The following is a 17,902-nucleotide window of genomic DNA, read 5'->3' as shown; positions in this document are numbered from 1 at the left end:
TAATTATTCTTTAAACTAATTACTTATAATGAGATATGGGTTATGTCAATCTTTTAAAAATCATTAAATAAAAGTTGTGTGGCTTTACGGGATATACTACTCCTTCCCACAACTTGCATTTTGATAGCATCTGTTATCCTTTGGAAGAAAGCCAAACTTTCAGAGTAAATGTATCTGTCTTAACAATGTGAACATTATTATTCCAGAAAGCCAACTGAGATTTGAACAAGATCTTACGGTAATGACCAGAACTGGGAAACAAAATTTTTTCCTCATAGCAGCAGGATAAATTCTTTTTATTAAAGTTATGAGAATCACAGATATGAATATCCCTTTATAAATTTAAAATAAATATTTTAGGATAGATCTTTGTTTCTAAGAGGCTACAAAACTCACAACAGAAACAAATTCTTCTTGCTCTGAATATTCAGTAATAGGACAGCCCTTTGTTACTGTGTAATATTACATTCACATGATTAAGTTTTATTTATCAAAATTGAACTTGGAAAGGACCATGTCCAATATACTCACACTTCCACATATCACAGGATATCTGGTACCTTTCAGAGTGGTAACTTACTAGTGAGGACTACCTTTCCATTTTAGGATACTCAGGTCAGATAGCATTTTAAAAAAATAATTCCTTTCTTCTGTGGTAGAGACTACAGGAACACAAATCCTTAGCTGTCATTTGTTTTTATCTAGAGGGCAGGGAGCAATGGAAAGAATACTCTCTCTGGAGTCATAGATCTCACTTCTTAACCCCTTCTGTAGATGGAATATGGCAACTGCTTATGCATCTGAAAAAGACCCTGTCTTTTTGGAAACTAGAGCTACAAAAAATTTCCCCCCAAAAGTTCTTGACACCAAGGTCCTTGGGCACAGTCAAATGGCTCAAAATGTTTAAAAAAATTTTTCCAGTAAAAATATCATTCTAAAAGATGCATTACCATCTGACTTCCTACAGTACCCTAAGAACCATAGGACCTTTCTATCTGCCAATTTGCCAATGAAACTTTATGCATTCATTAGAGTATGAGCTACTTAAGAATGGGTATTGTTATTCTTTTATATTTGTACTTCCAGAACTTAGCATATAACTACATAAAGTACACATAAGTACATTAGCACAGAAATACATAAAAACCAATCAATCAACAAGAATCTACATGCCAGGAGCCATGCTAATCACTGGGAACATAAGTACAAAGAATGAAACAATTCCTTTTCCCACCTTATATTCTAATAGGGGAAACAAGTACATCTAGAAATGCAAATAGCACACATATAAGGTGAATAAATACAAATAAAGACCAAGTAGTTAAATACAAGTTTCTTTGGAAAGAAGGACATTAGTAGGGAGATCAGGAAAGGATTCCTGATGAAAATGGTATCTAAATTAAAGGAAGATAGGAACATTCTTGGGGTGAGATGAGGATGGAATACATTATAGGCATTTAAGGGTAGCTGCTGCAAAAAGATTAAAAAAAAAAGACAAAGCGTTGTGAATGAGAAAAAGAGATAACTAGTTGAATGAATAGCAAAGTGTGGGATAGGGAATAATATACGATGAGAATGCAAAGATAGGTTGGAACCATATCATATAGGACTTTAAAAGCTAAACAGAAGAATTTTATCCTAAAGTCATTAAGTCATTTTATTTGGTTGAGAAGAGAAGTAAAATGATCAGATATTCCTTTAAGGAAAATTACTTTGACAGCAGTACATAGAATAGAGTTTAGTGGTGAGAGACTTGTGACAAGGAGACCAATTAAGAGGCTAAGCTGAGTTAGATCAAGGAGACATTATGAAAATAGTCATGGGAAGATTTGGTAAAAATATTGGACATGGGATGGAAGAGAAACACACTTCTGAGGATAATGCTGAAATTATAAAGCCAAGGTATTAGAGGGATGAAGTTGCCATTCTTTCAGGCTGAAGGTATGACAGACAAAAACAATGAAATTTTGGAGGGAAAGATAATGAGTTCAGTTTTAGACTCATTGAGTTTATGGTGTTTCTAAGATATGCATTGTTAAATATCCAATTGGTGATGCTTTATTATTATTATTATTATTATTCCTTTGTTACTACCTGGGTCACTTCCTTGAGTCTCAGTTTCCTCAACTGTAAAACCTAATGTCTCTTATAGTTTTAAATGTGTGATCCTATGATGTATTCAAGTATTCCTTGAATTCAAAAGAGCTCTGAATAAAACTAAACAACTTATGCAATACTGCCATGGTGGAAACAAGAATTTTGCATAAGTTTTCATTGCAATAAATATAAAGTTTCTAGAAAGAATGTCTTCATGTCATGGAAGAAAATATGCTTTTCAAGAAAGTATCAGAATTAAACTAGCATTATTCATTAGCTTAAAAGTGTAAGTCCTTTAGAAAACAAAAATAACAAAAAATTTTTTTATTATATTCATTTCCCCCATTTTTAGCCTTAGTTTCTAAATAGCTACTTCCTTACCTAGCTGGGCCTCTTCATTATAATTTATCTAGTCCTTTTCTAAAAGGACCTTTAGACTTTTCTTTGGAAACATCACAAAAGTTTCGGTGGGTTTTCTTCTGTCTCTCTTTTGAAAAGAATTGTTTTGGAATAATTTTAGTCTTGGAAGAAGATTCTTGTTTCCATTTGGCATCTATAAAACATCTCTGCATTTAAGTTAAATCTCTTTCCTTCCTATTATCATAAAGTATCAGTTCTTGCCTATCCAATAGGACCAGGGAATGCAGATATGATATTCTAGACTTAACTATAGAGTAGGTTTTTGAAAGGCCCCTTATTCATTTAATTTTATTATTTATTTATCTATCTTATTTATTATTCTATCTATGCATTCATTAATTCTTTTCATTCAATTCATATCATTCATTTCATTAATTCATTTATTTATTTATTTTTTGCTGAGGCAATTGGGATTAAGTGACTTGCCCAGTATCACACAAGTAGAAAGTGTTAAGTGTCTGAATCCCGATTTGAACTCAGGTCCTCCTGACTTCAGGGCTGGTACTGTATCCACTGCATCATTTAGCTGCCCTGAAAGGCCCTTTTTATGTAAATATACAAAACACATTGTTGATTTGTTGTTTTAATGGATGTAGATGTTAAGGGGTAAACATACTATAGATTCCTTGGGTATTGAGATTTTAATAAGCTAATGAATTAATCCAAATGCCTTTTTTATGTAAGTAAACTAAAATTAACAGAGTTGAAATGCCTTTCTTAAAACTTAGATTTTGAATCTAAACTCAGGTTTTCTTGATACCAATTCAATGCTCTTTCTACTATATCACACCATTTTAAAGCTTTTGACTCATCAGATAGCAATCTTTATAGCATTTTTTTGTCTGGACAGCTAATCAACTATCCAGCTTATACCTTTTCTATTTTATCTCCCCATAAATTTTGAAAATATAACTTTGGAAAATCTCTTATTTTCCTACTAATGATATCAGTGGGAGAATAGAAGTTAGGAGAAAAATGGTCAGTTTTGGGTTCTGCCACTGATTTGCAGTACTTGTCTCTCTTAGTCACTATTTCACAGACATAAAATTGAATTAGAAAGTTGGTATTTGCTTCCATAAAAAAACACATAGTAATACATACACTTAAAACACGAAATTAGATTTAAAAGTAAAATAATTCTGGCAACAGATTAAGCAATAAAGTCTTTGGCTAGAAGCTCAAGGATCTCCTAACATAAGGTAGAAAGTGAAGAAATGATATATTGATTTCTTGATCCAACTTTAGTATGATAATATGTTCTCCTCCTTAAAGTATAAATGACTTTTAAAAATCTTATGAAGTTCTTAGTTCTTTAAATTAGATTTTAGTGGAAGATTGAGGAGTTATGTAATTATGCCCAATTATATAATTGGTATAAATTATAAAATAGAATCAGATTACTTAATTTCATAATTGTGACATACAATACTGAAGAAATTATCATAGCAAATGGTGATAATGGGTGCTGCATGTGCAGCACAAATCTCCAAAAATTTTGTATCTTTTATGAGCCAAAATATTTTCCTCTCCAAAAGTTATGACCTGAAAATATGGCTTAACTAAACAAAATTGCTTTGGGGTTGCAGAATTACAAAAGAACATCTGGAAAATGGTTGATTCTTTTTTACTCCTTATGTAAGCTAAAGGGAATAGGTAAATGAGTCTCTTTTTAATTTTATTTAAATAGGAAATTGTCCTCAGTGTATAAGGTCCTGACTGACATTGGTAATATGATATTCATCTTCAAAAAGACAGTAGTGTTCAAGCTCTTCATAATATACTTTAGGAAATGGGCTAAGAAATAGTATGGTGACTTGCCCAGAGACAAGGAGTTAGCAAGTTGGAAAGTTAGGACTTACTCCGAGGTCCTTACTTGCAAAATTCTCCAATTCCAAACCCAGTTCTCTTTACAATATACTGGGCATTTTCTTATTCACCTGTTCATGTAACAACTGCATGTATAACACTATTGTAAACAGAGAAGGAAATACTTATCAGAAGGGATCAAGAAGAGTTAGCTCTGTGGTATGACACACAAAAAATTTTAAATGAGGTTGGATTGCATTAAGAGAAGCGTAACATCCAGGGATAGGAAAGGATAGTCCCATTGTACTATGCCCTAGTTATATTACCTCCAGAGTACTGCATTCAGTTTAGGAAGGACTGTGGTAAACTTGGATTTAGAAAAGAGAATCCAGCATATTAAAGGAAAGAGTCTTGACTCTATATCACATAAGGATAAGTTGAAAGAATTAAAGCTGTTTAGCCTAAAACAAAGAGCATGATAAATATCCAAATGGTTGTCCTGTATAAGAGGAATCCCTCTTTCCTATCTGGCCCCAGGAGGTGAAACCTAGAAGCAAAAAGACATGTTTATGCTCTTTGTAAGGAAAAAACTTGCTTCCAACTAGAGATAACTTAAAGTAGAACTGCTACCTTGGAAGGCAGTGGATTCCCACAGTGCAAGGAGCTTAAAGAGTAAGTTATTATTTTTTTATTATGAGTTGAACATCCAAAAAATTGTTACAGACTAATGTTACAGACTTTATCCAAAACATTTTGACAGTGAATAAGAGAAAAAAGATGAAATGGTAGATAGATAGAAGAGAATCAATCAGTCAATCAATAAGGCATTAATTAAGTGCCTACTATGTACCAGACTCAATGCTAGATGCTGGGGGTTCAAATACAAAATTGAAATAATCCCTATTCTAAGTAGCGAGTGGGAATAAGAAAGACTTTTTTCTTTGGCAGGGATTTATGAAAAGGCCTGAGCATGCTTCTAGGCAGATAGGAAGGAGACAGCTGAAAGAGAAAAAATTAAAGATGCATGAATGAGAAAGGATGGCTGCTGAAGCAAGGTTACAAAGGTTGTAGTAGGGAGAAGTGGTAGCATGACAGCCATTAGTGAGATTAGCTTTAGTGAGGAAAAGTAATATTTTTCTCTTCCCATAGGAAAGATGGGGGGGGGAATGATGCTGCTAAGTTTGGGGGAAGGCAAAAAGAGAACTAAGGAAGTTTACGTCAAATGGTTTTAATATTAACAGTAAAAGAGGCTAAGAAAAAAAAAACCCAAAGAATCCTATGTTTCTGTAGCTCTAGAGCTGTGGTCTCAGAAAATATCTTAAGTTCATCTCAGAAAAATATCCTATCTTAATTTCAATTAATAGAAAGGAAATAGACATCTTGGTTTGGAATTTGAAAGCAAGAAAACCATGCTTTGAAAATTCTGTTAATTTTTCAGACCCTATGGTTCAGAGTTCTTACCATTAGGGCTAATGTAAAATGCATTAGTGTATTTTATCAGAAAATTCCAATTCCCAGAGCCAAAAGATTACTATATTTTCCATGAATATTAATGTGGATGCTAGTATAAATATTCATCATTATAGAATCATATTGTTAGAGTTAGAAGGAACCTTAGAGATTAATTTATAAAACCCTATAATTTTACAGATGAAGAAACTGAGGCCCTAAGAGACTAAGGGATTTGGTCAAGGTCAGGCAGCAAAGCAGTAGCAGGATAAAGACTAACGTCCAAGTCTCTTGAATTCCAGCCCAATAATACACTAACTAACAAAGCATAAAATTCAAATAGTTGGGAGAGGGGGAAGTGTGAAATTCCCAAAACTTGGCATGTTGTTGCTTTTCTGATTACTCTAATACAGGCAGGATCATCTCCTAAGAACTATTTAAGCTTTCTTGTTTTTCCTTCATCTAACTCCCTGAAAGTTGTATCAGAAGATATAGTTTTAAATTTTCATTCATGCCTCCACTTATAACAGAAGTCTACCTGTTGGTAAATTGGAGCACCGCCTCCCCAAATTATTTTGTCTAAAAATAACTCAGTACTCAACCTCATTTGCATAAAGCTTTCCTCTGACCTATCACCTGCTTTAATAGAATGAAGAATTAATTCTCTGAAGAATTAAAAATGAGTAACACAAATAGCAGTTGAAAAGCTCAAAGGCAGTCAATGTCAGATAAGACTTGGACAAAAGGATGTAATCAAGAAAATGTATTCTAGAAACATATGATGGGCTGTTCTCTGTCAGAGTAAGGGATAATTGATGGACAATACTAGGGCTATGTTAATAACTTGAAATGTTGGGGGACAATGAAGAAGGTTCCTAGCGTGTTCAGTAGACTCTCTTTAGTGGACCCCAAGGGAGGCTATGAGCTGTATAAAAAAGGCAGGCATGGATAAGCTATGATTTGCATTATGGGAGGGAATATCCAAATTGATGAGCTCAACTAGCTCTGAATATCTGAGCAATAGTAATCACCAAGTACTTTTCTATCCCAAGAATCAATTATGTTGCTGGTATAGCTACTTCCCTCACTGGTATGGATGACAATCACACTAAGTGACAATCTTTTTTTAGTTAGTGTTTCAATTTAAGCACATATGATTCTATTAATCTAGTTTTTAGCTGTTATTTTATAAGTATGGAGAACTTCTGAAAAAGAAATTCCTTCACCAAAGGCAATTAATTCATCTATTATTTATAATCTTAGAAAGTTGCATGAAGAACTGAAAGAATCAAAAGATTTGACCACAGTCATATATTCAGCTAGTCTTAGTCAGAATTAGGTCTTTATGATACCAAGGCAGGCCCTCTGTTCACTCTATCATGCTGCCTATTGTTTATACACAACATGGTCTTGTCGACAGTGAGCCAACCTTAGAATCAGGATGACCTGGGTTCCCAGGTTCTGACATACACTGGTGAGGTCATTTATCCCAGACAAGTCACTTAACCTCTCAGTGCTCTAGCAACTCTCTAAGACTTATAAGTGGCAGACAAGGTACTAATCAATATTGTTTGAGGCAGTTTCCTCTCTATACCAAAGTAACTACAAGTCCACTCCTTATCCTATACTAATGCATGTAAATACATTTTTTTCATGCGAATGTCAACTTCTGGAGAGAAAGGACTGTTTCTTTTTCATCTCTGTATCCCAAGTTCCCAGTACAGCAATACTATAGTTAATAAAAACTTATTGATGGAGTAATATTAAAATAATTAATACTGGCATTCCTTATATATTAACAGTCCCATTTCAAACTTTTCAGTGACTATTTCTAGAATGTTGAAAATAGAGGTTAGCAAAACCCAAAGTCATTATAAAAGAAAACATCCATTAGTATTCAAAAATTTTTTGATGACTTACCGCAATCATTTGAGCTACATAACTTTCAGGTCCAGTGTATTCTGTTGGGTCTTTAACTTTCACCAGAACTATGAAGTATAAATAATGCCACATATTGTGTTCTGACTTAATGTGCTCCTCAAATGATACAGTTTTATTATCAAACTTGTCTCTTTCAAGTCCTGAAAAATGCACAAAACATGAAAAATGGATAACCTGTAATTTAAGCAATATAACTCATAAATAAAAAATTGTGAAATATATGTACATTTAATTACCCTAATTAAAAGCAATGCTATCATCTTTATTCATTTAGCACTTTAAGGTTTACAACTTTAGAGTTAGTGCTACAAATGATCTCCAAAGAAAAGAGGCATTGATACTTGTTACATCTGATATTTTTCCCCCATGGGTTATATTTTTGATTAGCATATGTCATTTATAATTTTTCCTGATTACAAAATATCTTCAAAAAGTGTACATGTTACTTAGAGGTCATTTTAGACTGTGGTTATACATAAGAGGTGACACTTTAAATTGGGAAACAAGTTTAAGATAAAAATTCATCAATACTAGTGAACAATGTCATTTTATCCAGGATTAGGAAAAGTCATAATCTTCCAGTATTTTTGGCTTAGCTACAATGTAAACTATTGAAAGAGAAATGTAAACTATTTATAGTTAGCAAAATGTGATGAAATAAATTGCAAAGATCTCAGGCTCAACAATAACAGGAATTAGAAATTCATCCTGAATTCTGGAAAATTATTCTCTAGCACTTTCATTAAGAGTTGTACAATTTTCAAAATATATTTTGACATCCTAGAAGGATGCTGAAGATTGGAACAACATAATAAGACTCCTTTTAAAAGTTGAACACTGGAAAAAGTAAAAGGAATGAAAAAAGAAAAAAGATTGAATTTCCAAAGAAAATAGAATATTGAGATTCACTGTGGTTTTCAACTTGAATATTAAAGATACCTCCAAGCAACTGATTCCATTCTTCATTCTGCTGTCTACATGATACCCTAGTTTTCTACGTGCTCTAGAAACATTACTGAGTTTCTCTGAGTAAAACATGCTTATTAGGGGAAAAGGAGAGAGAATAAAATACTTGATGGTCATGTAGAAGATACATTCAATAATAATTGAACAGTATTCTAAAGACAAGAGAATGTTTTTGCCTTTCTTTATATTCCTGACATATAAATTCTTAATAAATGCTCGTTGATTGATTGCTTAGCCTCTTCTGATACATACTGGGTGTGTAGTCCTGGACAAGTCACTAACCCCACAGGCATCAGTCCACTCTTGAAGGCTGGGTTGCAGAGTGGTTAATAAAGTTACATTGGTAAAATGAGCTTTCTCACCACATAATCTGCTGAATCAACTAAGCCATAGATACAAAGAAAAATGAAATAGTCCCTGTCTCACAAACTTTATATTGTATTAGGTAATATATCCAACTAAAGCCAACTAAATATTTATTAAAGCATTTACTGTATACTAGATAGAAATAAAAGTCATTAATGAAGATCATCCCCTTAACCTCATTAGATTTCCTTGTATAGAAAGCATGGAATGTGAGTGACCACCTAACTAATATGAATATTTTGTTATAGAAATTTTCATTGTAATAGAATTCAAGGTCTATACATGCAAATGATTTAGTAATAATAATAGGGATAGTTAATATTTCTATAATGCTTACTAGGTACCATGCAATGTGCTAAGGCTTTACAATTATTATCTCATTTGATCCTCACAACAACCATGGGAAGTAATTGCTATTATTATTCCTATTTAATAGATGAAGAAACTGTCAAAAATGGAGGTTGACTTAGCCAGGATCACACAATTAGTGTCTGAGGCCAGGTTTAAATTCTGGTCTTCCTGTCTCCAGAATCAGCCCTCTATTCCCTGTACCATTTAGCTTCCTTAATTGACACAGCATAAGAATATGGCTTTCTTCTCATTTAAATAACTATGCAAGCATGTGTACAGAATGGTGCTGAGGCAGAAAAAGTGGGGTTTATCAAAGCTGAGAGATTTTTGCTGAGATTCCACCTATACATGACTAATTAATCTGTGATAGGGAAGAAATCTGATGATGGGAAAATCAGGCAAAATCTAAAAACAACTACTTCTAGGAGTTAAATTTAATTCCTCTTTTTTGCCATCAAATCTATTGCTTGCATCATAGTTCTATAATGGCTGGTATATCACAATACTTTTCTTTGTTACCTCTCAAGCTTCAATCATTTACAAATAATTAGATCATAAACAAAATTATTTTATATGCTCACTCCAGCTATATCATTCTAAGTAGTTCTCTGAAGACTCCCTTATGAGTCCAAATGTGAACTTGTCTCAAGAAATAAGCCCTATTTACTCTATTACTATATTTATTTCTCTTTTCTAATTCTGAACTTTGGTCAATTATTATACGGGAGAACTTCTGTCTTTTTATTTCATATATTATATATTCTTTTAAAATTAGTACTATATGTAACAATTTTTCCAGAATGCACTCTGAATAATTTCATCCATTCTGTAACACATTTTCATTAACTTTTAAACCACTCTTTGTTCTGATATCATTCCTGTAATTGATATATTTACAGAAGTTACAAATAAAAAATTAGAAAATTGTATACTGTACTTAACCGTAGTTTAGAGCAAATCTGGAGTTTTCTAGAGATTTAAATGTATAAAACATTGCATTTCCTTATATACATTTATAATGAGATGCTTGTCTCTCTTATTTCAACTTTTAGAGTTAGGCCTTTTAAGCATAAGGATCCTGCCTAACATTTATTGCTTTCTGACACGTTGGGTGTGTACACTTAAATTTATTCACTCAGCAAATATTTATTGAAAACTTTTATATGCCATATACTTTTATAGACACTGGGGTGGGGTGAATTTTTAGTCCAGCATCCAGCCCCTCTCTGCCTCTGGCCTCTAAGCTACTTAACTACCAAGCCAGACCAAAGACCAAAGACCCAGTTCTACCCCTTTTCTTTCTAACTCCTAATCATCAAAGGGAAAAAACAAAAATGGTAGTCGTCGTCGTCATCATCATCATCATCATCATCATCATCATCATCATCATCACCAAAGCACCTGTATAGTTTTTTTTTAAATTTTGTAAAGCACTTTAAATTTCATTTCATTTGCTCAACAATCTTAAGATAGGCACTATTAATATATCATCATTTTATAGATGAGGAAACTGAGGCTGACAAAGGTTACTCATCTCCTATTTATCCTACCTGAAGTTTGTACACATTTGTTTGCTTGTTTTCTCCCCCATTAGATTGTGAGCTCTTTGAAAGTAGGAATTATCTTTTTCCTCTTTTTGTATTCTCAGTGCCTAACAAAGTGCCTGGAATATAGTATGCACAAATAATTGTTTCTTAAATGAGCAACTAGCCACCTTTCCCTCTTAGACACTGTCTCTTACCTAGCTAGGTTCTTGTGACAGTGACATTTTCTGGCCTTCCTACTACGAATCTGACTAATATTATACTCGATTATCATATATTTCATGCCCTCTGTGCATAGGTATACTCCAGGCCTCTGTCCTGCACCATCTTTTTTAAGAGGTTTCATCAGTTTGATATCAGTTCAACTGAACTGATAGTTCAACTATCTATCAGATGGCTCTCAGATTTGCATATTGATTCCTAACCCTCCTAGTGAATTCTACGCTTGAATTTCCAACTGCCTTCTAGATACCTCCCAGATGGGTATCGATGGGTATCACATTAAGTTTCTCAAACTCAACTGGTCTCATTGGATCTCATTATTATTCCCCCTAAATCTCTCAATCTTCCTCATTTCTTTGTGTCTAAAGTACCACTACTTCTCAAATCACCCTGATTTATAACTTAGGAATCAAATTTTATTCTTTCTTTCCCCTTACTCCCTCTGTTCAATCAATTGCCAAATCTTTTAGATTCTACCTCCACAATATCTCTTTCTTTTTCCTTCTTTCTATCTTCACAATCCCCTAATCAAAGTTTTTATTATTATTCATTTGGACTATTATAATAACTTCTTAATTGATATTTCTGCACTTGGTCTCTCTTTCTTCAATCTTCTTCAATCCATCTTCCAGATGCCAAATTGATATCCAAAGAGTACAAGTTTTACAAAGACATTCCATTTCTCAAAATGCTTTTGTGGCTCCCTATTGTATATTGGATGAAACAGAACCTTCTTCTCTTTAGTATTCAAAACCCCTCACAATCTGATTCCAACCATGGTACTTTATATACTACCTTGGTACCTGGAATGCTCTTATTCTTCCCATCTGTCTTTCAGAAATAAACTAGTTCCTTTTATGCTATGTCCTACAAGAGGTCTGTTCTGATTTTTACTATTTTTAGTTCTTCTCTCTTGAAATAATTTTGTTAGCTGTTACATATTGATTTATGTATGTCCAAGTTGTCTTCCTCCAATAAAATATAAACTTTCTTAGGGCACGGACTGGTTCATTTTTGTCTTTTTACTCCAGTAGCTATCACACATGCCTTGCATGTAGTAGGTACTTAGTGGATACTTATTGAGCTGAATTGAATCCAAACACACACATCCAAGTATGGACACACATGTGAATATCTATACATGATATATATATGTATGTGTACATGAAGATACATGTTTATATACTGCATGTGCTCATCATATGTGTATGTAACCATGCATATATTCATGTGGATATGGGGAGGTGTGCATATGCATACACATACAAATGTCTAAGAAGTTTATATTAAGACTTTTCCTTATATAGGAAACAAGATTGTAGATCAGGAACAAAGAGATCATCTGGCTTTTTTGAGAAATGAGTAAATTGAAATACAGTTATATAAACTAGCAAATGATGATATAGGTGGCAAATGACAGAGTAAAGATTTAATCTATGCTGTTTAACTACAAATTCAAGGTTCTTTCCCTTGGATTACACTGCTTCTAAGAGACATTTAAAAATTACTACAATAAGAGCCAGTGAGTGAAAAATGCCATATAAATGTTATCTGCCAGGTATTAGAAGGTTCTAAAGAAGAGTTTACTTCCTAATAGAATGATCAGAGAAGAGTTCATGAAGACATGACAAATCAGGAATCAGGAAAAGGTAGGATTTTGATAGCCTCATAGGCTGAGATTGATATTGGGAAATTCTAAACTAAAAGAATGATATATGCAATGGCAAAGAAGTGACACACTGATAAAATCTGAAGTAGATGTGACAATAGAAATATTTGGAAGTAGAGCATAGGAAGCTAAAGATTCATTCTCTTTATTTTCTCAGTAAAAAATAAATAAAAAAAGAAAGGTTGAAGAAAATATAAAAAAGAACTTGGATGAACTGTTCTTGACCAACTGTGTTCAACTCCTTGTGACTCCATTTGGAGTTTTGTTTTTTTTTTAATAAAGGTACTAGAGTGATTTGCCATTTCTTCCTTCAGTTCATTTTACAGATGAGGAAATTGAGGCAAGAAGTTTAAGTGACTTTCCTGGGTCACACTGATTCCAAGCCAGTACTCTACATGCTGCAACATCTCACTGCCCTGAATGAGGTAGAAAAAGAGTAAATTGTATTCTAGGGGAATGTGATAGGGATTAAGTCTGGTGAATAAAAGAATTGCTAAATAGCACCAAAAGCCTACTTGATATTGATTTTTAGTGGATTCAAAGTTGGAGGGCTAACCTAAGAACTAGGAAAATATAGGTTCTAAATTCATCTCCACCATATTCTGATAGTGAAACTCTGAGAAAGCCAACTTCTTTGCTCTAGGCAACCCTCTAAGAATAGATGCTAAACTGCATTAGTAGATAGAGTTCCCAAAACTAATGAAATTATAGATTTAATCCCTATTCCAATTGCCATAGCTCCACAACTTTCTCTAGCAGTTTTTGGCATATAGTTAGTGAATGGCAGAGGAAATTATGACATCAAAGAATATCAAGGTTGGGAAGGGTAGAAAATATTATTGAAATTTTTAGGCATAGGGTCCAGAATGAGTTGGGGGAGGGAGTAAAACTGATAGGAGACTGATTTCCTAAGAGTATAAACAGATGTCAAGAAACCAATAGTCAAGATAAAAGGGGAGGGGAGATTCAGTAGCAGCAAAGTTGTGAAAGAGGTGAGAGTAAGGCAAGTAATGGTGAGAAACAGAGATTTGAGAGCTTGGAAGTATGCACCAAAACATCATTTGGGTGAGGGAGCTTAAATTCAATTAAATATAACATAAAATAAATGTAAAATCACTCGGGTATTTAATTGATACATTAATATATTAAGCCATTGTCATTAATGAATTATACCCAATAGTCAAACATTCACACAAATTGTACAATTTTAACTATACTAATAGGGGATGAGGGTTCACTAATATTTATGGAGGGTAAAAATTTTAGATCTGGTTATTTAAGCACTGATAAGACTTGAGTATAAAGTCATTTTTTTCAGATCAGCATGATAAATGATAATTACTCTATCCAGACAGCCTTACTGAATGACTTCTTCATCTATTATTTTTATATCTTGAAAACACATACCACAAATGAAGCAGGTTGTTTTTAAAATTTCTTCCTTTTTCTGTTTTTCACTTCTGAGATCAGCAAATGTATCAATGATAACACCAAAAATCAAGTTCAGAACAATAATGATGACAATGAAATAAAAAAGAAGGTCATAAACCACTCTAGCAGCAAACAAGGGTTCCTGAAATAAAGAGAATATTTTCAAGGTAAGTGATTATCAGTCAAATCAAGGTTTCAGACAATACATGAAATACAAGGCAAATCTGGGCTTTTTTTTTTTTTTTTTTTTTTAAAGAGGATAGAGAATTTGTCAGATATCCATATAATGTTCTGTTTTTAACTTGTAGTGTTACTCCTTGCAATGAAATTATCTTTTTAAACACACAATTAGACCATGACTTCTTTATCACAGTGGTTGGTTGAACATTTTGTATCTGATACTCACTTTTCAGAAACAGAATTCAGGGCAATTATCAGGTTCAATGTCAACATTCAAAGAATGAGCATTTCACATTACTTTTAAGAAGATCTGATTCCCTGTAAATCTCTATATCACAGACTACTTTCTTGTGTTAACATTACATTGAAGGCATAACCTAGCTTATGGATTATTTCCAATAGAAATATACAATATCTAATAAAAGAGATTTTAAAAAACAGGGGATATGAGAGAAGCTAGGGGGAAGCAGTTATACAAAATGAATATTTCAACTGAGTCTTGATAATATTAGTCATATTTCATGACTATAGTCCCTAACTTCTTCAGAGAATTAGATGGAGTACATTTCTCAACATTATTAGAGTTAAAAATCAAATAAAATTGGAAATTTTAAGGAAGAATTATGTAATAATTAAATGAAATAAATAACTATAAAAGCTTGAATATCTCTTAGAGATCATACAATTCTACGCTCACAGTTTAGACAGAAACAGTGTTTCATAGTAGGCACCAGTTCTATTAAAGAACCAAAATGATTAGTCATAATTTTCTCACTATAATATCAAATGTAACAAGAAAACATTTCTCAATTCTTAGTGAAAATGGATGACAGAATCTTCAAGTTTTTAGAATATCAATGCTTTGTAGCATCTTACAGAAAAAAATTAAAAATTATTACATAACTTGGCTTCTATTTGTCTTCAGGTAACTACTCAAATTTATATACAGTTTAGGGTTTACAGAGTTTCTCATTACAAACCAAGAGGTAGGTATGACTGGCATTTTCATCATCACTATTCTATCCGCTTCACAGATTAAGAATCTGAGATTTGATATAAAATGACTTGTCTAGTTTAAGTGTCAGAGCTGGGATTTGAATTCAGGTCTTCAAATTACACTGTTTTCCTCTTGTTTAATGAAATCTAACACTAGGTCTACATAAGAATTATAAAATTAAACTTCAGTCTGAATTAATCAAATCTGACACGATGAAATCGTCAGCTTTCTTATGTAATATTATTTTCATTTAACTGACCAGTTTTTCAAATATCTTTTATGAATTTCCCTCTATCCATTTTTTTATAGAACAATGAAAATGCTTTTCCCTCATAAGCTGTTTCTATACATGATGTGATTGACTTCAGATGGAAAAAAGCACAATAATGCTAAAAAAATCTTTTCTATGTATTGCTATCAGTGATCATAAGGTACACAGGACTCACTTTGTACTTTACCATATACTTACATCTTTAGAAGGCTTTCTTAGAACATCACCTACACCACCTCCATTCCTCAGGCCCTGATTTAGCACAGTAACAATGCACATCAGGAGTGTGTCACAGGTCCGTTCTATCCCATCTTCATCATCTTCCTCAACTACAAAAGTAAATATATCCAATACAAAAAATAAAATATTTTCAATAGATCACCTACATGTTTTCTAAGAACAGTACTATAGAATTTAAAATTCTAAGTCACACATGATTAATTTTAGCTACAGTAATAAATACTTTACATATAGACCAATCCGAGTATATTGACCACTTGGTATATATATATAATATTTAAAGGGCTTCCTACCTCCCCGTTCTAGAAGAAACAGCTGATAAAGGAAAATAATGTAATAAAGTACATGATACAAGTAAGCCAAAAATGTAGTTAAGTACTAATTGAGAGTGAATTCTCTAGTTCATTTATATCTTCTTGTCTAACTGGCTGAATTTCTTAGCTATTTGCTTTGCCATTTGGTTCTCAATTACCTGGCACTCAGTTTATGTATAATTCTTTATTTTTAGGTAGTTAAGTGGGGGAAAGAAGAATATACATCATGACAGAAATATCATAAAATTCTAATATTTCAAAAATTAAAACAGAAAAATATTACATACTTTATACTATTATTTTATATATTTGTATAAGAGGATTTTTGGTGATTTAGATTTAAGAATAGGTATCATGTATGAAACTTATTATTTCCTTTATGAAATAAAAAGAACAGCTAAGTTGTTATTTGAAAGTATATAGCAAGAGCCATGAGTTTGCAAAGGGTTTCAAAGCTGGGCCCAGTAATTTGTTTTTTAAAAAATGTTTTAATAACTACATTTTAATATAATTGTGTTTTATAATCCTATATATTTTATTTTATACCTTTAAGAATACTTTTCAAAAAGGAATCCATAGACCTCACCAGCCTGACAAAAACAGGCTTACCCATTACATTGTTCATTATTAAAATACGTGTTGATGTGCCTTTTTAAGTACTATGTATCTAAATAAATATCATAATTTAGATAATAAACATTTTTCATTTATTTGATTTTTCATGTGTAGAGTTATGTCATTCTCTTTTGAATGATCATGGTTCTCATTTAAGATACTGAACAATGTTCTGCAACATTAAATATTAAGCAAAATGTCATTTTCAAAACAGAAACATTTGGAGGATTTCATCTATTATAGGGAATCACTTCTATTTGGACTTTGAAGGGACATCCTTGACAATAATTGCAAACGCTTACAACATGGGTTTCCTGTTTCTTACCCCCCTCAATTGTTAATGATCTTTCTCCCAAACCATTTTGTATTTAACTCCTTTGCATATATTTTTATTCATTCACTTTATATTTATGCTGCACATAATTTTTCTTAATGTGAGCATTATCTGTAGGGACTGTTTCATTTTGTGTACCTGTGCCCAATGCCTTATATAATGTCTAGCATATAATAGAGGATTAAAAAAAAACTTGATTGTTTTCTTGCCTCACCAGATATTAGTAATCAGAGGATCACTGTCATAAAGTTGCTTCTTTTATTATAGCTTTTAAGAAATCTTAAAAGATTCTGACATAGAAATAGACATAGACAAAAATACATATATGAATACTTTGTTGGAAGAACCTTTAAATGGATATTTGGTTCTAGAAAATCTAATCTTTTAAAAAATGATTTATTGAAATATTTTGTTTAGATTCACTTACACTTCTACATATAGCACTTCTCTATCTCCTATCCACAGTCATCCTTTGCAAATAAATAAATATATTTCTTTCTGTTTCCTTCTCAGGATACAAACCTGGCAATGTGATATCTGAGTCAAAGGGTAAAGATGTTTTAGCCACTTTTTATTTTTATTTTTGCACTTAATGGTATTTTTTCTAATTTCACAATATAGTTTTCAGCATTCATTTTTATAAGATTTTGAATTCCAAATTTTTTTCCCTTTATTCCTTCCTCCCAACC

General features: G+C 32.4%; 1 protein-coding gene across 2 annotated transcripts in view; it reads right to left on the bottom strand.

Annotated features, from left to right (window-relative positions):
* ITPR2 (inositol 1,4,5-trisphosphate receptor type 2) overlaps window positions 1-17,902 on the bottom strand; it is a 507,042-nt gene that overhangs the window by 39,929 nt on the left and 449,211 nt on the right. For both annotated transcript variants that reach the window (XM_074268787.1, XM_074268789.1), the window contains exons 53-55: window positions 15,909-16,039; window positions 14,239-14,404; window positions 7,693-7,853 (exon numbers count right to left, since the gene is read on the bottom strand). In XM_074268787.1, the coding sequence (XP_074124888.1) occupies window positions 7,693-7,853; window positions 14,239-14,404; window positions 15,909-16,039 (458 nt within the window). The remainder of the gene's footprint in view (window positions 1-7,692; window positions 7,854-14,238; window positions 14,405-15,908; window positions 16,040-17,902) is intronic.

This window comes from Sminthopsis crassicaudata, chromosome 5, assembly GCF_048593235.1.
Source record: "Sminthopsis crassicaudata isolate SCR6 chromosome 5, ASM4859323v1, whole genome shotgun sequence".
Lineage (NCBI taxonomy): Eukaryota > Metazoa > Chordata > Mammalia > Dasyuromorphia > Dasyuridae > Sminthopsis > Sminthopsis crassicaudata.
This window is presented reverse-complemented; position numbering and strand designations above follow the sequence as displayed.